The sequence below is a fragment of the Taudactylus pleione genome, unplaced genomic scaffold (assembly GCF_031769625.1).
Source record: "Taudactylus pleione unplaced genomic scaffold, aTauple2 ptg000428l, whole genome shotgun sequence".
Taxonomy (NCBI): Eukaryota; Metazoa; Chordata; class Amphibia; order Anura; family Myobatrachidae; genus Taudactylus; species Taudactylus pleione.
The window spans coordinates 955,519-981,842 of record NW_028284830.1 but is presented as its reverse complement, the minus strand read 5'-3'; the positions used below and the strand labels follow the sequence as shown (position 1 = coordinate 981,842).

Below are 26,324 nucleotides of genomic sequence, written 5' to 3'. Positions count from 1 at the left end.
ACACAGTCTACCACATCTATTTACTGTATCACAGGGGTCAATCCATGGTGGAACGACTAGGCCCTGCATTTATTTGGGTTTAATACGCATCACGTCAGTGAGTCTGCAAGGTAAAGCCATAGGTTGCTCAGTGTATTATTAATTTGATGTTTTCATGATCACAGAGCCTGAAGGTCGTGTTCCGAGAGCCATTTCCGGAGCAACCACAGAACAGCGAGAGCCCATTGCCTCAGCTGGTGTCCACATATCACCACTTGGAGTCTGTTATTAACACCGCCTGCTTCAACCTGTGGAGCGGCTTGCTCTGATGCCGCCTCCCAGCACCCGCAGTTCCATTAAACAGGCACAAAGAGATGCTGTCACCGCTGCATTCAGCTTAGGGAACAGGTTGCCCTGACACCGCCGCTGAGCACCTGTAGTTCCATTTAGATACAGCGGCATTCCGCCTGTGAAACTCAAGAGGACAAATATTTGTTTCAGCAACGCATTCTGGAATTGTAAAGCGCAGGAGCCCGCAGGATGGAACCGGGAGGATAGAGAAACGCGCCAGCCCCGTAATAATAATAAATACATGGCTGTCATGAATAGTTTTACTTTCCCATGAAGCAACAAAACAAACCATATGCTGCTAAACCTTTGCTCTTTATTTTCGCAAAAGGAAACGGACAGACTGGGAACCCGGCATAGAGAACGGCGTTCCCGTTACAGACTGTTTGTTTATTTTAAACTTAAAACTGATGAAGCCAATGTTGGAGATAATTACATGATGTAAGATTTTATGTAAATGATATGTAAATCTAATAGAAAATATAAATTATTTGAATAAATTGAAAGCATCTTATACGAATACGTTTTATCACTCTCTGGATATAATAAACCATTCTACTTATTACAGCATACAGGTTACACAGCCATAAACATATTATAAACCAGAAGGGGGAAGTTTCCACACATACAGCTATCCACTCCAAAACCACTAAATGACACACACACACAGTCGCTTTTTCATTCAATCCTTTCCTCGTTTTTCCAAAATGTTCCCCAAATTGTTTTACTACAATCCCTCTGTGTCGCGGCTCATATGAAACGCGCCAGGTGAATGATGAAAGCAGCAGTGCAGATGGGCATCATGGTCCTAGGTCCTGCGGATTTCATCCCCTCAGATCTATTCTGCTTTGCTTTGGACTTGAAACCTCTTGTGATAAGTCTCCATCCAGCCGAGTCCAGTCACGGTGTTCCCTGAAAAAGCAGATGATTACCGACAAATTGTTCTGACACTACTCAGAGTAACAGTATCATGCTTACATTGCAACGGCGATAGACAGGTCAGTACTGCTACGCTCGTTTACACTCTTCACTTTTTCACTGCTATAGGCTTACTACAGATGGGTCCTCATACATCTAGTCTCAATACGCCGCGCAGCGCCACTTGCCTGCTGTGAGTGAGCCGTCAGGTCCTGTAATACTCTGCTAGCGTTGGGCATTTCTTTATGCCGGAAATGCGTATGTCACAATGCAATACTACTAGGACACACTAACAGACTGCGCTGCTTGATGTGATACCTGACACTTGTATATCTGTGTGCACCTGAGTCTGTATATGAACCACAACAGAACTTGTAATGGAAAAAAAAAGCTGCTGCTGCTACATTGTAGCACTTCGTATACAGATTCAGAGACTCAGTCGCACACAGATATGCAACACTTGTATATCAAATTAATCAGCACAGACTGCTGGTGCGTCCTAGTCGCATGGCGACTTTTCTGCAAAAAAAAAAAAAAAAATGCCTGGTGCTAGCAGAGTCTCTCCAGGACCTGGTGCGTCGAGAGGGGCATTTTAGCACAGAAAATGGTATTTAAACTGCAGAAATTCTACAGCAAACCTAAGTTTCTTCTTCAGGGTCCAGAGGGTCCACAGGAACTACCTTGGGGAATATGTGGTTTGGAGGAAACCCGGCACCAAACAGTCAATTCTTTCCGGTCCCAGGATGCACTAGGTCCTCCCCCCATATATACCCTGCCACCGGCCTCAGTTTTTTGTTTGGTGCTGCAGGAGACTCACAGTTATAACAGTACGGGACTGAAAACCGTTCCAGTTTTTCTTGTTTATTTTTCTTCTAGTTTTAGCAGCAGGGTGTCTTATAAGACGCCCGTGCTGCGACTCCATCTACCCCCACCGGCACCGCAGCACCAGCAACCTGTGTGGTCTGGTGATTTTGGCAGGGTCGCGGCGGAGCGTGCTAAATTGCGATGCAGTGACCTGGGCTGCAATTGGAGGACACGGGGAAGTCGGGTAAGAGAGAGGCAGTCCAGGCTTCCAGCATGGGAGATGGTGGAAGCTGCTGCAGTGAGGGCCTGGTTTGCCGCTCTCAAACTAGGCCATCGGGACCATATCGCCCGGGGACGGGCTTCAGGTGCATACTGTTGCTGAGAGGCCAGCATTGCCGATTGGTTTGTGCTTCATAGGGGAGGTAAGCTCTTACCCCGCCAGCCCCTCCCCTGACCCAGGGCCGGGCTATGGAAGTTTTGCGCGCATGGGTCTCTTTGCCCAGCTTTGTATATGAGACGCTCACTGACCACGTTTCTGTGCTCTGTGAAAGCGGTTTGGTCTCAGGAGGTGTTGGGATCTCCCTGTATACCTCTCCCCCAGAGGCCAGGTATATAACGCTCTATATCCTATCAATCAACTCTGTTAGGGTTTTGAGTAGTTGATTCAGAGCCCATTTGCAACTAAAGGTTGTATCTGCATCGTATGTGACTTTGTGCTAGCGCTGCTGTGTTTATATATTGCCTTTTATTTCTAAACTGTCAGTTATAACTATCACTGCTATTTCTCCTCATCCCTCTGACAGGGTATAGGGGTTTTCTTTGTACTTCACATTCACTAGATATTTGTGAAGGTGGTCACATTGCATTGTTACCTTTATACTTATATATAGTTTAAAGGGAAACAGGAGTTCATGCAAGTTTTATTTATGACTGGCAGTTATTACTATCACTGCTATTGCTCCATTTAACCCTCAACTACCAGGTGTGTAGGGGTTAAATTGTACTTCACATTTACTTGTGAAGAGTGAGCTGCCCATCCCCCTCTCTCCTAATTGGAGATGCTCAGCTGCAAATGAGTATTGCTGAGGGGAGATTTGGGCTCTCACTCTCTCTGAGTATAACTTTCTCTTAGGACCAAGGTATATAGCACTGGAACCTGCCAGCTTTTCTGCTTGTATAAAGTTGATTCAGTGCCGATTTGTAAGTATATTTGAATGCATTGCACTTATCCTACCATTGTGACTGTGATTTAGTGCCCATTTGTAAATATATTTATATGCATGCAGATCCTACCAAACTTATGTGTTTGGGTAGTTGATTTTAATGCCCTTTTGCAAATATATTGTATGCATTTTTATGTGACTTATGCTTACTCAGCTGTTGAAAAAAAGAAAAGAGTTGTTTTCTTTTTGTTTTTTCCTAACCCCTCCCCCCCCCCCCCCCCCCAACTACCTGGAGTATGGGGGTTAGAGAGTGCTTCATATTTTCTTTTTTTTCTGTGAAGGGGGTCACAATGTTAACCCTACACTTGTGGTAGGTTACTTGCATATATTTCCCATATCTCAGGACAAAGGTAAACAGGAAACTGTTGTCCCTGTGCTGGTTTCATGTAAGGCCTGTGCTGTGGGCCTCTCAGGATTTCATACAGGATGGACTGTGGGCCTGATTCAGAGCCACTCGCTCTGAATCAGGGCCGAGCTTTTTTATTTTTGGATCGGCCTCTTGGCTGCTCGCATAGCTGTGGGTGACCACCCACAGCTATTGCGAGCGGCCATGATGATGGTCGCGATGGTCAAGACCATCGGGCTTGCGACGAGACCCTTGTGGTAGGGTCTCGTGGTCGCAAGCCCCAAAGAGATTTTGGCTCTAACAGAGCCGGAATCTCTCCACTGACATCACTCGTGATGTCAGTGGGGCCGCCTCCAAACGGTAGGCGTTCTCATGGGAACGCCTCCGTTTGGGCAGCCACCCCCTGGCTCGCCCACCAAAGGGGGTGAGCTGTCACTCAACATCGACAGCTCGCCCCCTTTGGTGCGAGACCCGGAGTGACTGAGTGCCCGTCGCTAGCCGGATCTCGCGTATGCGCACGACGGAGCCGTTGACCCGGTTGCGATCGCTCATGCGCTTGTGACCGGGTCTGAATCAGGCCCAGTGTGTTGATTGCTATACACTACAACAGTCCACCTCGCCAGCATCCGTTCAGGGGTCACCTTGAATGTCGTCCTGGTTAGTGAGCAGCCCCCACATTACCTCCCACTTTAGATTTACCACAGTGATTACAGCCTGCTATGTTTCCTCTTCCCATACATCCTTCATGGATGGAGGGTTATGTCCACTCAGTTCAGAATCTGGTTCGTTTAGCATCTACCTATCTGCAGATGTTACAGGCGAATAAGGCATATAAATTGACTGGACAGTCCTCTCAGACCACTCTGCTCCCTCAGGATATTTCAGAACCTGAAAGCAGAGGATACACAGGTTTCTCCTTCTGGGCCTATTTCGGAGAGGAGGAGGCATCAGTGGATGATCCTAAGATTTTTAGGGTGTCTCGGGTTCTCTCTTTTCTTCAGGCTGGATTAGACCTTAGTCTCCGCCTGGCCACATTGAGGGTACATGTTTCTGCGCTCTGTTTGGTTTCAGCGTATTATTGTTCCCTTGCCAGATGTTATGACATTTTTGCAGGGTGTTCTGCATCTGCAGCCACATTTTGTTCCTCCGGTGGCACCGTGGGATTTGTCTTTGGTTCTCAGGGCGCTTCAGGCTCCCCCATTTGAACCTTTGGATACAGTGGACTTCAAGTGGTTGACAGAGAAGACACTTTTTCTCCTCGCTATCACTGCTGTGTCGCCTCCCCATATTTGATCTTCCACCAGGATAGAGCAGTGGTATCCTGTTTTCTTATAAATTAAGAAATTGTTGTACCAGGGTTCATGTCTTCAGGCCTTTCTGCTGGTGAAGCTTCATTGGATGTGGTTCGTGCCCTCCGGATCTACGTGGATCGTACCAACTCCATCAGGAAATCAGGTGCACTTTTTATTCTGTATGGATTTCACAAACGTGGTTGGCCATCTAACAAGCAGACTTTGTCTCGGTGGCTGCGTTTAACTATCTCTCAAGCTTATACGCAGGCTGATCTCCCTGTTCCCAGCAGGGTGACAGCACATTCAACTCGGTCTGTTGGACCTTTGTTGGCGGTTAGGCATGGCGCCTCGGCTGAACAGCTGTGCAACTGGGAAGCACTTGGTCTTCCGTCCATACCTTTATCAAATTCTATGCATTTGATACTTTTTCCTCCCAGGACGCTTCTTTTGGGCGGTGGATCCTCCTATCTGCTCAGGAACGTCCCCACTCTTAAGGGAACTGCTTTAGGATATCCCCAAGGTAGTTCATGTGGACCCTGAAGAAGAAAATAAGAGTTATAGTAGACTTACCTTTGATAACTTTTTCTCCGAGGTCCATAGGGTCCACAGAGCACCCTCCCTGACGCACCTGGCTTCAGTGGGATCTGTTCCTTCTTGTCACTGATTCCCTCTTTATTGTATGAGTGTTTCTAGTGTATTGTGTACTTTCTTCTCCACTTTAATTCTCCTGTCAATGGGCTTGTTTACAAACGGAGTATCTGAGGCGGGGTATATATGGGTGAGGACCCAGTGCATCCTGGGACCTGAAAGAGTTGACTGCTTGGTGCCAGGTTTCCTCCAAACCACATATTCCCCAAGGTAGTTCCTGTGGACCCTATGGACCTCGAAGAAAAAGAGTTATCAAAGGTAAGTCTACCTTAACTCTTATTTTTTTTAAATCTTATGTAAAAATCAGTTGCAATCTAGTTACAGACATGAGACTAATGAACTCCGGACAGTAATTTCTCATTAAATAATTTTCAACATTTTACGTATGAGCAGAAAGGAGAACTTTTCTCTAGATCCAAACTGGTCAGTAAGTGAAGATAAGGAACTACCTTGGGGAATATGTGGTTTGGAGGAAACCAGACACCAAACGGTCAACTCTTTAAGGTCCCAGGATGCACTGGGTCCTCCCCCATATATACCCCGCTTCCGGCCTCAGGTACTCAGTTTGTAAACAAGCCCACTGGCAGGAGAATGGAAGTGGAGAAGGAAGTACACATTACACTAGAAACTCTCATACAATAAAGCGGGAATCAGTGACAAGAAGGAACGGATCCCACTGAAACCAGATGCGTCAGGGAGGGTGCCTTATGGACCTCGAAGAAAAAAAGAGTTATCAAAGCTAAATCTACCATAACTCTTATTTTTTAAATCAATGTAAAAATCAGTTGCAATTTAGTTACAGACATGAGACTAATGAACAGAGGACAGTAATTTCTCAGTAAATATACAATTTTCAACATGAGCAGAAAGGAGCACTTTTCTCTAGAAGCTAGAGTCTAGATCCAAACTGGTCAGTAAGTGAAGAGCAGGAAAACTACAGTTGATAAAGAAATATACTTTAGACTTTATTTTGATATTTAAAAAAAAAAAAAAAAAGATAGGATAACTCCCCTCTATGGATTCAGTATATCTCTTGGTAACGTTTACACAAATTCATATTGAGTTTCTGTGATGTGATCAAGGCAGATATAATAATAATAATGTCATTTACAGGTTGCACGAGAGATCCTTCTGTAGATTTCGCATTCAGCAGTGTGGCATCGCTCTCGATAACCCCAGATTGGGCTGCATGTACAGCTGATTGGGGTTATCGTAAACGACCAGCAGGAGCGCGCATCGCTGGTTGTTTTTCGCATACACACTGGCCGATAGTGTGAACGATATCGTTATCATTCAAAATATCGGCAAGTGTGTACGCATCATTATATTTTCGTGAAGGAAAGAGCTAAGACTTCTCTCCTTCCAAACTCACCTGCTCCCTGTTGCCTGAATGCTCCAATATGTGTTTATTATTCCACCAGGAGGCAGCAGAACAGCGAAATAATAATTTGCTAATTAAACCGTCAATGGGGGAAATGTGGAATTGTATTTTATCGTTTCAAATTTCGCTATTATTAACAAGCTCGTCCGTATCACTGTCATTGTGTGACGGCGGCGGGAACTGTAATGAACGCCTTAATGGAACGCACGTGAAAATGAATAAAATAACTGAATAAGCCAATGCATTTTTAATGTTGTAGACCTAGCAACTGCCGATCTCCCCTTTACTGTTCTTTAAACATGCCGCGTAATGTACAGCTTGTCCGCTGGCGCAGATGGGTATATGGAAGGTCAGCAACACTCACCAAGAGGTTTATATTCACATCCAACATCGCCCCCGTATCCAAGTTCCTGCAGTAGGTCAAACAGATACAGGAAATTCACCTCTCCGGGACTGTCTGGCTCATTCCGATGAGGCACCTGAGCGATCTGAACATGACCTGCACGCGGATGTTTGTATAAAAAGGAAACAAGAGTCAGCGCGCAATTATTATTCTGCCTGGGGAGAGCGTTTCATTACACAGCAATGATAAAAAAAACAGACCTCAATCAATAACAATGCAAAAAGCCGAGTAAATAGATCAGGAAAAAAAAAAGTCTGGTTTGATTGGATGAAGCTATTCTTCACTTGCAAATAAGTGTATTTTCCTAGGGAATGGCAGCAAGCATCAATCTTTTCCACGACTCTTAAATGCTATTATCCAGCAAGAACGTATAATTACAACACTATGAAATCTGCCAGGCAGATCGGCCACTGCTGGAAGTATAGCAAACGCACAAAGGAAAATAAGTCTCTCTCAGTGCTGAAGATGTAAAATCCCCATGCTCCGCTAATGACAAGCATCTTAAGTAGGGAAAGGATGCTATTTTTAATGCGCACTGGTCTTGAACACCCGCTAATACAAGTTAAAAAGCATTTCTGCCCAGTATTGGACATTGATAAATATCAAAGCCTGTGTATTACTCAGAATGATAAGCTAAGTGACTGTCACTGGGTGCAGCTCTCTAAAGCTGCATGGCTGAGTTATGGGCACTTGACATAGTAACGCCAAGACGCTGCCCCTGTAACGGTCGCTGCGGACCGGATTCAACGCAACTCAGTCGGAGGTGGCGGCAATGCTGGCCGCACGTGGAGTCGGGCTGCGCAGCAAGTAGGAACAATAGGATTTCGGGGGGGCTTAGCCTATTATAGTAATATAGTAATAAACATCTGAAGATGGCAGTACCAGAGCTAGGTGCTCCAGCCTGCGGGGATATATGTAAATGGATTATATACATAGAAAATACAGGTCGGTGCTTTCATACGCTTTATTTAAGTCATCTCAATATATTCTGTTTTATGTTATTTACAAATACATATTAGAAGATCCGAATTCCCCCTGTTTTTACCATGCCGCAACTGGTTGCCCAAACCTGCATGCAGAAGATAATTTATGGGGTTGCCAATTGCTATGCGGTAAGGGAGAGAGTGTGCCAACATGTAACGCTGAGCTTAGAATATTGAGTCACCGACACGCAAATACAGACAACCATCATCGGGGCCGCTGCTCCTCTAAAAGGGAATTCTGTCAAAATTATACTATGGGGTAAGAAAAAAAATTCAGCTCTCTTATATACAGATTGACTTAGCAATGTGTACTGGAGCGACGTCCCCCTCTTTAAGAGACATACATGGGGAAAAATATATATTTTATGAAAGATCTAATAATAAAAGTCTGGAACTCACCAATCAAAGGGAAATATGTCTTAATATTCTGTGTTAGATTTCCATCCATGATCTGCCAATGATAAACATCCTGCCACGTGGAAAGTACAGTCACACCACTGGGTTATCTCCATTGTACATACACTGTTCCAGGGCACACATTCTCAGCAACATTTATTTACAAATATCCAACGTTTTATTCAGCAAATACTGTATGGCAGCAAAAATTGGCAGTTGTCGATAAATATTTCAAAAATGGTCACTCTGGCACATAAAAGCCTGTCACGTGTATAAGAGCCAGTCTCGGTACTTGCCATTTGCAGCTTCAGATTGGGTCTCCCCACCTTCTCTAGGATTGAGGCCCCTGAAACACAAATGGATCTATTAATAATTATTATGTCGGAAGCTAAAGTCACCTTTAGACCCGCTTACTATGCTGGGTGTGGTGTAGAAGAGAGACAATAAAAAGGTCGACGTTAGATGGTCAACATGCAGTAAGTCGACATGTTCAAATTGTCAGCATTCAATGTCGGCAGGTTCAAATGGTCGACATGCTTTTTTAAAAACAAAATAATTTATCCCTAATCATAACCCTCCCCATAGTGCCTAACCCTCCTCGTGGTGCCTAATCCTCCCCCAAGTGCCTAACCCCAAACATAAAAATTTTGAAAAAAACATATGTTGACCATTTGAATCTGTCGACCTATTGCATGTCGACCATCTGGTGTTGACTTATTCATTGTCAATCTTTCATCCGGATACCTACCATGCTGAGGGGTGTTCAGGAAATATCGAGGTTCGGTAATGCGGCTGTTTATTGGCTCTATCAGTCCCACCATCCCGGCCTGTGCGGAGAGAAGAACAGGGGGCTTATTTTTGTACCTTCTCCAATTTTCTCAGTTAGATTTTGGCAAAATAAATAAAGATGTATCAGTCGCAGCATGAATGTAATGTTTATTCCTTATGTAATTGGCTCTGACGGGTGATGCGCAATGGAGGAGTTTTAGAAATAGCCCCCGCAATTTAATGTGCACCTGATTCCTGTCACTTGTACTTTAAGCAATGGCCTGTGTCACTTCATTCTTCCCCACTTATGGAGCGTACACATGGTCAGATTTGTCAGACTTGTCAGATTTGTCAGATGAACGACTGAACGATTAAACGATTTGGACGATTTGACCAAAGTTTTGAACGATTTGAACGATTGAACGATTTTTGACTGCATTAAAATGAATGGAATCGTCCAAGTCTGACTGCAAACCCATCAGATGTCAGATATCGTTATCTGACAAACGGGAACGCGCATCGTTGATCGTCCATCGTTCAGGCATGTCAGATATGAACGATTTTCCATCAGATATGAACGACTGAACGATTTTTAAATCGTTATCGTCCATATCTGAAGGAAAAATCTGATCGTGTGTATGCACCATTAGTCACAGGGGTCACAAGCAAGAAGCTTTCTGCCTACCCCACATATAAAAATATGACATTACTTAGAGCTGCAAGTTAATTCATTTACCTTCATAAATGTCCCCCAATGACTCAGATGGAGGCACTCGTATAAAAGATTTTGCACGATCGCTCAGTGATCGTCTATCACATCACCCACCACAAATCCCCTACCCTACCCTCGCCCGCATCCCAGGAATTTGTCTCGAAAAACACAATCAATGATAACTATAAAAATACTTGAAACTGTTGTTAAAACATCCAAAAACTAAGTCCCAGGAGAAATTAAATCAGCAAGTCTTCACCAAACGTACATTATACGATCTCCATTTAATGTACTGTCAACCTGAATATTAGCTGTTACTTCACCTAGGACCATCTGCATTTTGGAAGTGTTCTGCTTTTATGGCACAACCCTGGAACAGCCATTGGGATTGGCGGTTACCAACTATTAACGAGCACCCTACCAACGTTCTCCTACCATGACCTACACACCTGATCTAGCACGTCTGCTGCGTATCTCAGGTTCTCAATAAAAGTCTCCTCCATCTCTTTCTCAATGGACCCCCTCTCATGTCCGGCAGGCACGCGTCCTGCCATGATGTGTATCCTGTAATAAATAAGAACGGAATATTAATCCTGGACACATGTAACCCCCCCCCCCCCCAGAACAGGGATGAACGCAGGGCTAGTGACACAGGATAATTGGGTCATTCAGATGGGTTTGTTGGACAACCCTATGAAAACCAGTACTTTGTATAACAGAGGAATTGTTTGAAGACTTGATAGATTATAAATTAACAGAATTTAAAGCCAGAATGTAAAGGTTCATAGTAAATATATAGATGTAAGATGTTTTTATTTTGTTTATTGATTTTGAAATAAAAATAGCACTTTATATTAAATATAAAAGGAGTGGAACTGATCACCTGGCCCACATTCACACCCTGGCCTGGGTCTATGAGGCTCTACTTGTCAATGACGTGGCTTTGTTTGGGGGAATTTGTGTTCCATGTGGTGTGGGCAGGATGCCGACAGTGGAAGCCCGATCCAGGACTAAAGATAGGCTTCAAAATCCCGATGCCTATCTTTAGCCCCACGCAAAAATCCTGACAGCCGGCATCCCGAACGAAGGTAATCGGGGACAGGTTAGGTGATCGCCGCGTGGGGGGAGGGTTAAGCACCCCTGGGAGGACAGGGTTAGGCAGCCCCCAAGCAGGGTTAGGGTACAGGGAGGGGGGGTAAGGGTTAGGCACCACGGTGGGGGAGTTAGGGTGCGGGAAAGGGGGGTTAGGCATTATCGATGGGGAGGATAGGGGTAGGGATGGTATACTTACCACCCCTATCGGGATCTTCAGTTATCGGGATGCCGCTGACGGTATTTGAAATGGCGGCTATTGAGCCGCCGGTATTTCATACCGATTCCCTCTGGACTATTAGCAAATATCCAATAACTTCAGGGCTTCCAACAGCCAAGCCTAGAAACACTCATATATTATACCCTAATAATATAAGATGAACACATAACACTTGTACCTCTTACATCCCAAGTCACCAGCCCAGTGAACCGCTTGATCCAGTCCGGCACGGAATCCATCTTGTCTCCCAGGCACAGCACCAAGCCCGAGCTCCCCGGCCTGCAGGTCCCCTGCACAGTGTGATGACTGTTAGCTGTAGCTCATGAGAAGGCTGTATGTGTGTGTAACACATCTGAATATTCAACAATAACCCCCAATGCCATGTGCTTGGTGGGGTTACCTACTGGTGGGGCTGGGTGTGCACTAATATTTATTTGCTGGTAGGCCCCTTTAGCTTCAACTTTTTACATTTAATTTTAACATGAGATGTGGTAGTTGATAGATCTGTATAAATAAAGTAATCAAAGATATGTAGAGAGATAAAAAGGAGGATTGTACTGAGCCAATATTCTAACAATGCAATAAACAGTGGAGAATTGGTGGGTTAACCAACCTGCATAATTCAGCTACTTCTCTGCCTAATTTATGGTCTCTCCAATCTCGTTATATTGTAAAGTATCTGCGGATGCCGATGGGAATAGGTTTGAATCATAATGATCAGACTGCTCTTCACGGCAATTCACCACTCGCAGCCCCAGCGTCTCTCCCGTAGGATAACTCGCACATATGAAAAACCTGTCTGTCCATCACCGATCCCGATGTGTCCTCTCCCTGCCCTAAAGGTCTAATCTCAGGGGCGTAGTTCCATTACAGAGGGCCTTCACATCCCACTAAAGACGCTCACTGCTGCTGCGTCCATATGTCAGGTGCAGTCACAGCTCTAAACAGTTCCAGGAGCCAGAACAGCAGTCCTGCTCGTCAGGTCAGCAGCATAGTTCCTAAAATTGGGACAACCTGGAGGTATGCTAGACAACTCATTACCTGCCTGCTGTTTTGGACGATTCCAATAGGAAGCATGACAATACGATTTGTATATTCAAGGTCTGTCGCTGAGATTTGCACAGTCGCACAGCAGGGATCCACAGAGAACAATTTAACATTTGTAACAAGTATAATGCAGAGCAGCAGAAAACGGCATATACCTCCAAACCCTACAGCCGTACGACAAAGCTGTCACAATCAGGACAGCTGGGAGGTATGGAATACATTGATGAAACCTCTGTAATAAAAACCTGGAGTATTTCGGACATAGATGAAGGCAGGGGGACATCGATTGTGGATGTAGCGTTACCTCTGGTAGGGGAAATACTATTGTGAAGTATCTGGGTTGTATACATGATGTACAGAGTCGTAAATAGAAATGTTGCATCACGTTTAGCGTAATAGTTAGCATTACTATCTCACAGCACTGAGGTCATGAGTTAAATTGCCAGACACATAGTGTGTGTGTGTGGAGTTTGTATGTTCTCTATGGGTTTCCTCTCACAATCCAAAAACATACTGTAGTGTTCCTGCTAGGCTGTTTTAGCGGCGAGACGCCCCCTGCCTGATTTTAATGGGGCAAAATGCGCCCTGGCCTTTTAGCGGCACACCGCTGAAACAGCCAGCTCTGTGCCTCCCCCGCCCACGAGTGGGAAAAGTTGCGGTGACCGATCTCTGCCGGGTGTATAGATGCCGTGTGCATACACATGGTATCTATTCACTGTGAGGGGAGCGCTTGGGGGAAGCCCACTTGTCACCCCCAAGTGTGACAAATTCACGCCCACACTTCGGCGCTCGCAGAGACTCCCTGCCAGTGCCCTGCCCTGCCGGCAGTCTAGCGGGAACATTAATATTGGTAGATTAATTGGCTTCTGACAAAATAAACTGTAGTGTGTGTATGTGCATGTGATAGGAAACATAGATTGTAAGCTCCACTGGTGCACAGACTGATGAGAGTGACTGAAATATTCTCTGTCAAGTGCTGCGGAATATGGGCCTGATTCAGAGCCGGACGCAAGTGGCTGCTCGTTCGCTCCGAGCGATGTTTGCCCAACTGGTAGACAATGGTAGTGACAAAATGAGGCGTATGTGGGTGGTAACAGGGGAAGGTGCTTGAAAACGCGGAGTGGAGATCCGATCGCAGGCGTGCTTAAAGGTCAAAACGTTTTATGGGTGTGCATAATAATTCTGTATGCCCCCTCCCTCCTGGAGGGGGCATACAGAAAGTCAGCAAGTATAACATATAGGGCCTGATTCAGAGCCGGACGCTATTTGCGCTCGCTCGTCAAGAAAATAGGGGTGGCTATTCAAATGAACCATTCGCTGTTTGCGGTCTGTTCACGCCTCTAGGTCCTACCACAAATTTGCGAGCAGTTCTGACTATAAAATAACTCAGTGACGTGGTCAGTGACGCTGCTGTATAAAACGCCCGTTTTGACCTTTAAGCACGCCTGCGTTCTGATCTCCACTCCCCGTTTTCAAGCACCTTCCCCTGTTACCACCCACATACGCCTCCTCCTGTCACTCATATTAGCAGGCATTCGCTATTTAGCGAACAAACGATTTTCGGCCGCACTGACTAGTTCGCGCATGCGTATTACGATCCGTACGCATGCGCAGTGGGGCAAACATCGCTCGGAACGAGCGGCCGCTTACGAGCGGCTCTGAATCAGGCCCATTGTCTACCTTTTTACTATCTATTGTCAGGAAAGGTTAGGGGGTTGAGAGGGGAGGTTAGGCACCCCTCCTGGAAGGGTTAGATTTAGGGTCCGGGGAGGGAGGGTTAGAGTTAGGCACCACCCTGGGAGTCTAAAGCTGCATACACACACAACGATTTAGTTAATGAACGATTTTAGTAAACTATTTTCTCCCTTTAAAAAATTAACTAAAATCGTTTACTAAAGTTGTTCATTTACTCTGTTCATTTAAATGTAATGAACGATTTTTTTAGAACTACAAACGATTTTTGCATATTAACTTAATGAAAATTGTTGAGTTGACAAGTCTGACTGAACTACAAACTACAAATGTGAACGCGCATGAACAATAATCGTTTATCGTTTGACTCAGAAAGTGAACGATTTTTTCAAACGATTATCGTTAAATGATAATCTTTCAAAAAATCATTGTGTGTGTATGCACCTTTAAGCTGCATACACACACAACGATTTTTTTAATGAACGATTTGAGTAAACGATTTTTTCCCTTGAAAAAATTTACTAAAATCGTTTACTAAAGTTCATTGTCATGAACGATTTTTATGAACTACAAACGATTTTTGCATATTCCCTTAATGAAAATCGTTGAGTTGACAAGTCTGACTGAACGACAAACTACAAACGTGAACGCGCATGAACGATAATCGTTCATCGTTTGACTCAGAAAGTGAACGATTTTTGCCATCAATTATCGTTAAACTATATAGTTTAACGATAATCATTAAAAAATCGTTGTGTGTGTATGCAGCTTTTGAGTGGCACCACCAAGGGAGGGTTAGGGTGGGAACAGGGGAGGAATAGAATACTTACAGCCTCCATCGGGATTTTGATGTGTTGGACTTCCGGGGTCGGGATTTGAACCGGTGGCTCTTCAGCCGACGGGATTTCATACCCATCCCGGCAGTTTCCCCTCTTGCGCAGCCCTAATAAAGACTCCATACTGTAACTAATATGGATATTACAAGTCACCCAAGTTCTGTGACCATGATAAAAGAAGGAGCGGTAGGCGGAGCACTTTTATACAGATAATAATTTCTTTATATAATTATAAAAACAATATTGAAGTTTCCCAGTGTAACAATGAATGATCAGAATGAAACAGCTCTAAAGGATGACATCAGAACTGACTATTTATATGATATTACAGATGATTATACATAATAACATAATCCCAGTAATGATAATAAATGTATCTTGCCCACTATATAGGTGCCCGGGGGGAGGGGGTCAGTACCTGGCGGGGTGTTCAGAAGCACCAGCTCCACATGATGCTCCCTCAGGGCGGCTTGGATGGAGGCCGGATCCGAGGCATAGGGCCAGGCCACCTCCACCGCCTGGAACCCCGCTCTGGCCGCAGCACGGATGCGGCCAGGAAAGTCGGGGATCTCCGGGAATAGCCAGGAGATGTTCGCCGCAAACCGTAGTGGTGGCATGGAGCCTGGTGCTGCTGCTGCTGAGAGCCGGGGGGTATATATGGTCCTGCTGGCTGCACACGGAGTCACTAGGCCGTGCGCGGCGGGCAGGACAGGCCGGGGATGTGCACTGTCAGGTAGGCCGCGGCCTCGGTGGTATTTGATGGGCGTATACGAGGGGAGTTTCGGGGTAAAGTCCTCCATGTGCCGGTCAGACCCTGCTTCAGTGATTACTGCTCTGTGCCAGCTCCTATCTGCATCACTGGCTTCAGTCTGATATTAATAGTAATATAATAGAAGGAACCTTTATTGTATGAAACATTGGCGAATGGAGTGAAATAACATTATTTTAGGACGTGTGTGTGTGTGTGTGTGTGTGTATATATATATATATATATTTATTATGAGTCAGGGGCATTGGGGAACAATCTGCTAAGTTAAATACATCCGAATTGCCGTTCTCGCTTTGATAGAGCGTCACCGCAGCGCTAGTTACTAAGGGGCCCATTTATCAAAGTGCATTTGAGGTAAATTCCCCGAAAACACCTGTTTTCGGGGGTTTACCTCAAATACTAAGTATCCCCCGAATGTATGAAGGAGGGACCTGCTGCGATCCCTCCATTGCCGCCGGCAGCCGCCTCCCCCATAGGTTTCTATGAGGGATGTGATGCTGCCAAATGTATCAATATCGGGAATGCGAAGCATTCCTAATATTGACCCCAGCAGCTAACGCTATCTGAAGATAGCGTTAGCCGCTGTGTCCTATAGGCACTTACCGCATTTCAGCCGGCGGAGGGATCTTCCAGATCCCTCCGTCGGCAATGGGCGCCGTTCATGTGCAGTCCGCGGGACTGCGCATGCGCAGTAGCCCGGAATGCGCTTCGGCCACATTGCAGGGACGGGCTCTTTTCGGAGCCCGTCTCCCTGCATGTGCCGGGTCATACATTCGGCCGGTATGGTCGCATTTTGCAATGCGATCATGGGCGGTACTGCATGCCCTGATTGCATTGCAAAATGCGATCCTTAATAAATGGACCCCTAAGCCCTTTTTAAGGTGATGAGTAAAATATAGTAAACGGGGCCTGTTTATGAACCTCTGTGTACTTCGGGCCTGATTCAGCTTGGATCACAGTTGCTAATGCGCACGCAATCAGCCAATTTTTGCATGCATCGCAGTGCACGCGTGCAATCCGCTCACTGTGATTGGGACTGACTACACAGACCCATCGCAGAGTGATTGACAGGAAGTGCCGTTTCTGGGAGGTGATGGGTCGGCAAAAACGCAGGCGTGCCAGTGCATTTGAACGCCGTTGCATGGGCGTGCATAAATTATCCACTGCGATGCCCTGAGGCCTCATAGCGTGCGCTGAAGTTAGCAATTTCTGAGTAAGGTCAGAGCTTTTGCAGGTGTGCGTGAGGCTCCGATTGTATTCGACTGTACCAATGGTTTCGCAGTCTTGCTAAATAGTACGGATGTGTGTGAGGTAAAGTGGGCGTCCTTATGTAGTACTGCGGCGGCATTGTGATCGCAATGAATTAGCAGTCCCGATCACAGTGGCCAGCACTGCGATGCATGCGCTGAACGCAACAATCTGCCGATTGCGTGCGTATTACCAACTGCAATCCAAGCTTAATCAGGCCCTGTGTTTCAACCTACATGATCATTATCACCTGTTTGGCTATAATCATATAATACACCTGACTATAATCCTACAAAATCCCTGACTTTGTGCAAGTGTACCTAGAAGAATTGATGCTGTTTTGAAGGAAAAGGGTGGTCACGCCAAATATCAATTTGATTTAGATTTCTCGTGTGCATCCACTTTGCATTTTGTTAATGGATAAAAAATAAACTTATCTTGAAAACATTCTTACTTTGCAACATTTATTCCACACCTGCATAAAACCTTTGCACAGTAATATATATATATATATATATATATATATATATATATATATATATAGCCAGTAATTGAGCAGGTGTTTTTTTACCTGGCAGTAGTACACAATAAACTCACCACTCAGTGTGTTGGCAGTGTCAGATGGGCGTTTTATGACCAAAGATGCTCATTCCCCTTTGACACCATAGTGACACCACTGCCATATCATCTTGGATGTCATCTCGCCACCTCAAACTTAATATTTCTAAAACGGAATTCATTAAATTTCCAATGGCCAAGAACAGTTACCAACCTGATCTCTCTATCACTGTTGATAACTCGACAATCCACCCTGCCCCACAAGTTCGCTGCCTAGGTGTCATCCTTGACTCTGAACTATCCTTTGTTCCCCACATTCAATCTGTCTTAAAATAATGTTACATACATCTAAAAAACATAGCAAAATTCGACCATATCTCACACAAGACTGCAAAAACTCTAATCCATTCACTAATTTCACGCATTGACTATTGCAATAGCCTCCTTACTGGTCTTCCCAAAAACAGGATCTTGTCATTACAATCCATTATGAATGCAGCTGCGAGGCTGATATTCCTTGCCAAACATTCATCGTCTGCTGCTCCACTCTGTCAGTCCCTCTATTGGTTGCCGGTTTTCTACCATATTCAATACAAAATACTTTTACTTACACATAAGGCTATTAACCAAACCACACCAACATACATCTCTTCACTCATCTCAAAATCTGTGTCTCTCATCCCCACGCATTACTTGCTCTCATTCACGGTCACAGGACTTTCTTCGGGTTGCACCCACTCAATGGAATGCCTTACCATGCACAATAAGATTTTCCTCTAGTCTCCTATCCTTCAAGCGTTCCCTGACCTCTTCAGGCAAGCTTATCGGATTCCAGAACCGCCCACATAACCTTCATAGCTTCAATATCTAATTACATCCCCTTTCACAGTCCACACATTGTATTTCTTTCACATCCTCCTGACATTCGGCCGACATTCCTCTGTGACTGGATCATGCAACCCACCAAGAAACTCTGCATTCTGTCTGGACCAAAATGCAATATATAGCACCTATCCTTGTGTATCAATGCCTATTTCCCTATAGATTAAGCTTGCGAGCAGGGCCTTCCTACCTATATATCTGTCTGTCATTACCCAGTTTTGTTCTATTTGTTTCCAATTGTAAAGTGCAACAGAATATGCTGCGCTATATAAGAAACTGTTAATAAATAAAATGCTGCAGGTTTTGCTTTGACAGATGTATTGCTCTGGATCGAAGGGAACAGCATTTCTCATTCACTTACATCTTGCGCTGATTAAGCGTATCCTCACTTTAGAGTGCTGAGGTCTCCTGTTTGTCAAATTTTAATTTTCCTAAAACCTCCGTCTGACAATGCACTTTATTGCGGGGAAACAAAAATGATTGGGGCCTGTGGACCCTTTAAAATGTACTTGACCAAAAGTCCATGAACCCCGAAAAGGTCACTTCATACTTTTATCTGTTTGTCTCGAAGCATCTGCTGATTGCGGCTGTCCTATCTCCTCCTACGGGCTTAAAGTTGTTACCCAAGAGCTGTCACTCATTTCTAATTTGCCGTTTACAACTTTTTCCAAGAACAATGGTTGGAAGACATGTCCTTTGGCAGCCCTGCAGGTGGCTTATCTGTAACACTCTTCATCCTCCTACATCTGGTTTGCAGTAATAACACCTCTTGCTCTCACCAGCGGTATAGATTGTATATTAAAAAGTTTCACACACATTTCTTGACATCAGTTGACCCTGTCTGAGTCTGTCTGCTCACAGGGTGTCTGTGTCTGTCTCCGTCCCCATTCCCTACAGTGCCTAGCCATACCTAGCATCTGCTTCATTGTCTTCAACAGTTTTTAAAAATAATTTCTCATGTTTACACTTCGCTGATGTTCGTCTAAACAGACAGACACGGTAACAAGTCCTGACTTTCTGTGTTGTTAATGAGATGAAGCGTGGAAAAAAAAATCTACCTATGACTCTTGATTAGTGCACCATCGTCTAAACAGACTGTTGTAGTATTTGGAAATACTTAGAGATTCACTCAAGATAAGTTTAATGACAGATTTCAAGTAAAGCAGAGCTATCTTAGAATTTCTACAATACATTGGTTGCAGAGGAAATATCTTTGAGGGCAGATAAAGCTTTACTTACATAAAGCAATCATTTTGTTACATCAAATACACCTCCTTGAAGAAGTTTGCACAGACGAAAGGCGTGTAACCTCCTTTATGTGGGGCACTTATCGTCTGGAAACTTTGATATTAGGACTTAGTATGGACGCATCTCTTGACAAGAGGACTCCCCTTGTTTATGTTTTTAAACGATCTCAGATAAGCTGTGTTATGTTTGTTTTATGTATGGGCATTTCATATACTTTTACATTTATTATAAAGATTATATTACAATATCACTCTATTTTGGCCCTTCTTATTTCCTTTATTTATGGAGGTACACGCTAGCTTATATGCTTGTGGTGCTGCTTGTTTTTTGGTGGATAGTGCTAATAAAGTATTTGAGTTTTCAGCTTTCATTTATTTTCACTTATTTGTATCAGGATTGGATATTATATGTATCGGGATTGGATATTATATGTATCGGGATTGGATATTATTTGTATCGGGATTGGATATTATATGTATCGGGATTGGATATTATTTGTATCGGGATTGGATATTATATGTATCAGGATTGGATATTATATGTATCAGCATTGGATATTATATGTATCGGGATTGGATATTATTTTTATCAGCATTGGATATTATTTGTATCGGGATTGGATATTATTTGTATCGGCATTGGATATTATTTGTATCGGCATTGGATATTATTTGTATCGGGATTGGATATTATTTGTATCAGCATTGGATATTATTTGTATCGGGATTGGATATTATATGTATCAGTATTGGATATTATTTGTATCAGGATTGGATATTATTTGTATCGGCATTGGATATTATTTGTATCGGGATTGGATATTATTTGTATCGGGATTGGATATTATTTGTATCAGCATTGGATATTATATGTATCGGGATTGGATATTATTTGTATCGGGATTGGATATTATTTGTATCGGGATTGGATATTATATGTATCAGCATTGGATATTATTTGTATCAGCATTGGATATTATTTGTATCAGCATTGTATATTATTTGTATCAGTATTGGATATTATTTGTATCGGGATTGGATATTATTTGTATCAGCATTGTATATTATTTGTATCGGCATTGTATATTATTTGTATCGGGATTGTATATTATTTGTATCGGGATTGTATATTATTTGTATCGGCATTGGATATTATTTGTATCGGCATTGGATATTATTTGTATCGGGATTGGATATTATTTGTATCGGCATTGGATATTATATGTATCGGCATTGGATATTATTTGTATCGGGATTGGATATTATATGTATCGGGATTGGATATTATTTGTATCGGGATTGGATATTATATGTATCGGGATTGGATATTATTTGTATCGGGATTGGATATTATATGTATCGGGATTGGATATTATATGTATCGGGATTGGATATTATATGTATCGGGATTGGATATTATATGTATCGGGATTGGATATTATATGTATCGGGATTGGATATTATATGTATCGGGATTGGATATTATATGTATCGGGATTGGATATTATATGTATCGGGATTGGATATTATTTATATGTATCGGGATTGGATATTATTTGTATCGGGATTGGATATTATTTGTATCGGGATTGGATATTATTTGTATCGGGATTGGATATTATATGTATCGGGATTGGATATTATATGTATCGGGATTGGATATTATATGTATCGGGATTGGATATTATATGTATCGGGATTGGATATTATTTGTATCGGGATTGGATATTATTTGTATCGGGATTGGATATTATTTGTATCGGGATTGGATATTATATGTATCGGGATTGGATATTATATGTATCGGGATTGGATATTATATGTATCGGGATTGGATATTATATGTATCGGGATTGGATATTATATGTATCGGGATTGGATATTATATGTATCGGGATTGGATATTATATGTATCGGGATTGGATATTATATGTATCGGGATTGGATATTATATGTATCGGGATTGGATATTACTGGCGAGGTTTTCCTGCGGGGGGGGGGATTTGCTATTCAATTAGGTGCAGATTTTTTCTTTTTTTGTGCTTCGGGAGCTTTTTATTCTCGCACCTCCAGAGCAAGTGTGATTTTTCCTAAAATCGTTAATTTTAGGAAAAATCAGCAGGACTAGCTCTGGGACACCGGCGGCACCCTCCCTGAGGACTAATTAAGCAATTGGAAGTTTCCAATTAGCTTAATTAGTCCATAATTTCTTACTGATTGCAGCGCTGCCTTCTGCATCCAATGTCGGAAGCCGGGTCCTCTGCAGCAGGGTGAGTATGTCAGTGTGTGTGTTTGTTAGTGTTTGTAATTGTGTATGAGTATGTGTGTGTGTATGAGTGTTGCCTGTGTGTGGCCCCCCCAGTGTCTATGTGCCCCACGGAATGGGCGCTGGGAGAACTACATCTCTCAGCAACCCTTGGCCCTGGAGCCTCCCAGCAGCCCTCTCTCCAATGAGAAGATAGAGGCGAGGCGTCCGGGAGCCGCGGAAACCACTGCAGACCCCCGGGCAGGTAGGTGCAGATTTTTTTTTTTACACGGCACAGGGTTTTCAGAGCTGAAAACTCAGCGATCACTTTTTTTTAATTGGATACCGCGGGTATCGAGAGCACGCATATCCGCGGTAATCCAAAATTGGGGACAAAGGGCGCAAGGTTTTTTCCTTGCTTAACCTCGCGCTCAATTGAATATGCCCCTATGGGTGCCACCCCTTGCCCTTTTATTTTCTAGTTTTGATTGCACTGAACAGATGCCTAAATTACTGATTATCTCCATGTATGTATCCAAATGCCCTGCTTGACAAATTATATTCAAAGAAGTTGCACAGCGCTCTTTTTAGTACCAAATAAATTTGTTCCAAAGTGTTATTGTGGATCCAAATATCGGTTTTGGCACATAAAGCTATATACCAACGCGTTTCATCACTTTTTGAGCCGCCTATGAGAGCAAACGGTCTCCTAATTACATATACACTGGCTTGAGCATCAATAAACGTGAACGACACAGCCTCTAATACATAACAGTACAATGGATATGTAAGTCAAACAGCATTAGATACATAATATATACACACACATTTTTTCTAGATGCTTTTATTATGCGGTTGGGGAGGCCCTAAGGAATCACAGGATACTAATGGATGTTCCCTAAAGACAGCACTAATATATTCTGTATAAATTGGATCTAATTGTAGCTTATATAACAGTTACCATTAAGTCCAGTTCAAGCAGGCTCACATACAGTAATATACCTTGCCGGATTGCCATACATCGGAATATTCCTGCTTGATTCACTATTTCCCTATATATGCTTAAGTGTGGAATTATTCTGCAATAACAGTATACAAATGTTCGATTGGCCAAAAATTACAGTATGTGTAACTTATGTTGCAACTGGGTCTGACAGATTGACTTATTCCTGTACATATGCCATTGCACTAGAACATTAAATTTACCAGCTTCATCCAAACACTGCAAAATTCATTGTAAAATATCCTCTTCCTGCTCTGTGAAAACTTGTAAGTTAAGTTTTAAAGCTGTTCTCATTAATAATATAGATTCCCTACTTGTGTCTTGGTTCCTTGTATTATTTATACATTTCCCCATCCTCCTCCTGAGTGTCTGGTGTAACGGATTCTCTGGTCCTCTTAGGGGATGAGTGGAATTCCGTTCCCTCTTTGCGCCGGATAAAAACAGGCTATTATACATCAAAGAGGATGTTTAATGAGGACAAATAGAGTGTAACTCGTTTCTGCATATCACACTGCGCTAAACGCCTGCTCGTATTTTGTGTCCTCGCTGCAGAGAGGGTAATCGACAGTTCAATAAAAACATCAGGTGTATTGAGCTGACGTTTAAGATTTTAAATACTCTGCTTGCAAGCTAGGCTTTCCTGTCGGCTTCCTGATAAGCGGTGAAAAACAGTGTACAATTAAGAGAGGACCCCAAACACCGCAATATTCTCTTGCTGCCACTAATAAGTGATATAAAAATCAGGTGAAGCCACTGAAATGGTAACAGATTTAGGGGATTATTTATTAAGATAATACCCCCATAAAATCAATTTAACAATCTCTGAAAAGCTTAGTGCCGGTACACTGCCAGGACAGCGATCAGCGGTGAATGAACAGGTTTTAGCACTCGCCTGGACAGCTGCTTGTTGGAGCAGCTGTCCGAGCATCAGTACATTGATTCATTTAATCTCTGTCCCTTCCTACATCTCCAACCTCATTTCTGTCCATACTTCCTCACGTCCTGTCCGCTCTTCCTCATTGCCACCTCTAGTCTACCCTGGTTATGTCCTCTTACACCAGTCTCCGAAATATCTCCTGCTCCGCCCCCTCTTCTGGTACTCTCTTACCAATACAGACTTTGTACCAGTCTTGCCAGCTTCGAACAGGTTGGGTACAGGATACCAGCGGTCAGAATCCCAACGCCCGCATCCTGACAGGGTTAGGATACCGACACCTGATAGTCAGTATCCTAACCCTCCCTTTCCCTCCCTGCTGCCTAACCATCCCACCCGTAGTGCCTAAACCTAACCTCTCCCCTAAACCTAACCCTCCCCCCTTAGTGCCTAACCTTCCCCCTAGTGCCTATTCTTAACCTCCCCCTAACACCAGTACTTACCGTCTGGATGCCAGTGCTGGGATTCTGGCAGGTGTCGAGATTCCAGTGCCGGCGTCCCGACTGTCGGTGTTATGACCGCATCCCCTTCAAACATGAGCTGAAATCTTTTCACTAAAGCCTACCATCCCCCCTCCTAAATCTCCACTCTTCTCTCATCCCGATGTATACTTCTCAGTTCACCCTGACCCACCAGCTGTTCACCCCTCCTCTTTGTATGTAAGCTCTCACAGGCAGGGCCCTCCTTCCTCATGTTCATCCCTAGCACTATCCTTGCTTCTAGTGCTCCTTGTCTCCTAGTTCCATTCAGTGTCTCTGACTTTGTGCTGCTGACTTGCCTTCTCCTCGGTTCCTGTGACTCACCTCCACTGGCCAACCAAGGTACAGAGAGTTACCCATCCCTTGCATCTTCTCTGTATCTGACCTAGGGCCTGATTCAGAGCCGGACGCTCTGACCAGAGCGCTCGCTCTGAATCAGGGCCCTCCTCCATGAAAATGGAGCGGCCTCTTGGCCGCTCGCATAGCTGTGGGTGACCACCCACAGCATATGCGAGCGGCCAAAAAGATGGTCGCGATGGTCTTGACCATCGCGACCATCAGACTTGCGACGGAGACCCTGCGGTAGGGTCTCCCTGCCACAAGCTCTGGAGTGATTTTGGCTCTATCAGAGCCAAAATCACTCCCACTGACATCACTAGTGATGTCAGTGGGGCCGGCTTCAGACGGTAGGCGTTTCCATGGGAATGCCTCCGTCTGGCAGGCACGCCCCCAGCACGCCCACCAAAGGGGGCGTGCTGTCAATCAACATCGACAGCACGCCCCCTTTGGTGCGAGACCCGGAGCGATGGGAAGCCCGTCGCTCCCCGGGTCTCGCGCATGCGCACGACGGAGCTCCCTCCGTCATGCGCAGTGGGGAACATCGACCCACTTGCGAGCGTACTGCCGCTCGCGAGTGGGTCTGAATGACCCCCCTAGTTTGTTAGTTACTGCTCTGTGTTGTTCCAAATATATTTCAACTTACAGTTACTGTACCTATGAAGTGTCAAGTTTCACTATTTTTTATATTCCCTCAACGCTGCGAGCTTTAAAAATAATAAATACTATACATTCTTGCTGCAGACGCGCCAAATTGCCCCTCTTTGCACGCCAGGTCCTGTGCACTCGGCTAATGCTGGGCGTCTTTTTTGCCTGAAAATGCATCTTAGTTGCAATGTGATGTGACTATGATGCACCCGGAGACTGTGCCGATTAATTTGATATGAGACACTTGTATATCTGTGTGCGACTGAGTCTCTGAATCTATATAAAAAGTGCTACAATGCAGGGGCCGTGGCTTTTTTTCCACGCCAAGTCCCATTGTGCTTCGTATACAGACTCATTTGCACACAGATATATGAGTCGCATATAAAATGAGTCACCGCAGTCACCTGGTGCATCACATTGCCACTAAGACACATTTTTGGGCGATAAAGAGGGGGGCTAGCAGAGTCCTACGGGACCAGGCCGCTCATATAGCAGCTACAAGATGTTAGTTATCGGGAAAACCTGTGGATGTTAATAAATATGCCCCTAAGCGCTCATATGAATGTATTGCGAAAGGAACTCGGCAGGAGCAAAATGCTTCACTGATCCCCGCTAAGGGATGAATCATTTAATTTATTTATTTATTTTATTTTTGCTTCTTTTTTTCCTATATAATGCAAACACATGAAAAATATATTTACCCCACTATGGTTCCAAAAGAAAACACCCTTTCCAGAAAAAATAAAGATATAAAATTCACTTACGTGGAGAATTTAAAAAAAAAAATAAAGAAACATTTTTGAATGTTTTTTTTTTTTTTCTGGAGCAGCTGGCAAAAATGTTGAAGGATTAAAGCTGGCCCGGCAACACAAACAATCGAAGCTGCT

General features: G+C 43.9%; 2 protein-coding genes across 6 annotated transcripts in view; one reads left to right on the top strand and one right to left on the bottom strand.

Annotated features, from left to right (window-relative positions):
* The window catches only part of SZT2 (SZT2 subunit of KICSTOR complex), a 187,260-nt gene extending 186,419 nt beyond the window's left edge, over positions 1-841 (top strand). For all 5 annotated transcript variants that reach the window (XM_088447303.1, XM_088447301.1, XM_088447302.1 and 2 more), the window contains one exon: positions 165-841. In XM_088447303.1, the coding sequence (XP_088303429.1) occupies positions 165-308 (144 nt within the window). In that variant the 3' untranslated portion in view covers positions 309-841. The remainder of the gene's footprint in view (positions 1-164) is intronic.
* On the bottom strand, positions 630-15,908 carry HYI (hydroxypyruvate isomerase (putative)). Its single transcript, XM_088447307.1, has 8 exons — positions 15,507-15,908; positions 11,692-11,803; positions 10,651-10,765; positions 9,470-9,548; positions 9,018-9,067; positions 8,725-8,794; positions 7,304-7,438; positions 630-1,239 (listed from the first exon to the last, which is right to left on the bottom strand). The coding sequence occupies exons 1-8, from the start codon at positions 15,886-15,888 to the stop codon at positions 1,166-1,168; spliced, it is 1,017 nt and encodes a 338-aa protein (XP_088303433.1). The 5' UTR covers positions 15,889-15,908; the 3' UTR covers positions 630-1,165.
* Positions 15,909-26,324: the final 10,416 nt, after the last annotated feature.

Bases quoted from the DNA above. Each gene is read 5' to 3' on its own strand.
- HYI (XM_088447307.1), bottom strand. From the start codon at position 15,888: ATGGAGGACTTTACCCCGAAACTCCCCTCGTATACGCCCATCAAATAC. The intron at 10,766-11,691 runs GTACAAGTGTTA...TATTTATTACAG, and splicing joins GGTGACTTGGGATGTAAGAG to GATACACATCATGGCAGGAC. The intron at 9,549-10,650 runs GTGTGTAGGTCA...CTCTCCGCACAG, and splicing joins CAGCAGACGTGCTAGATCAG to GCCGGGATGGTGGGACTGAT.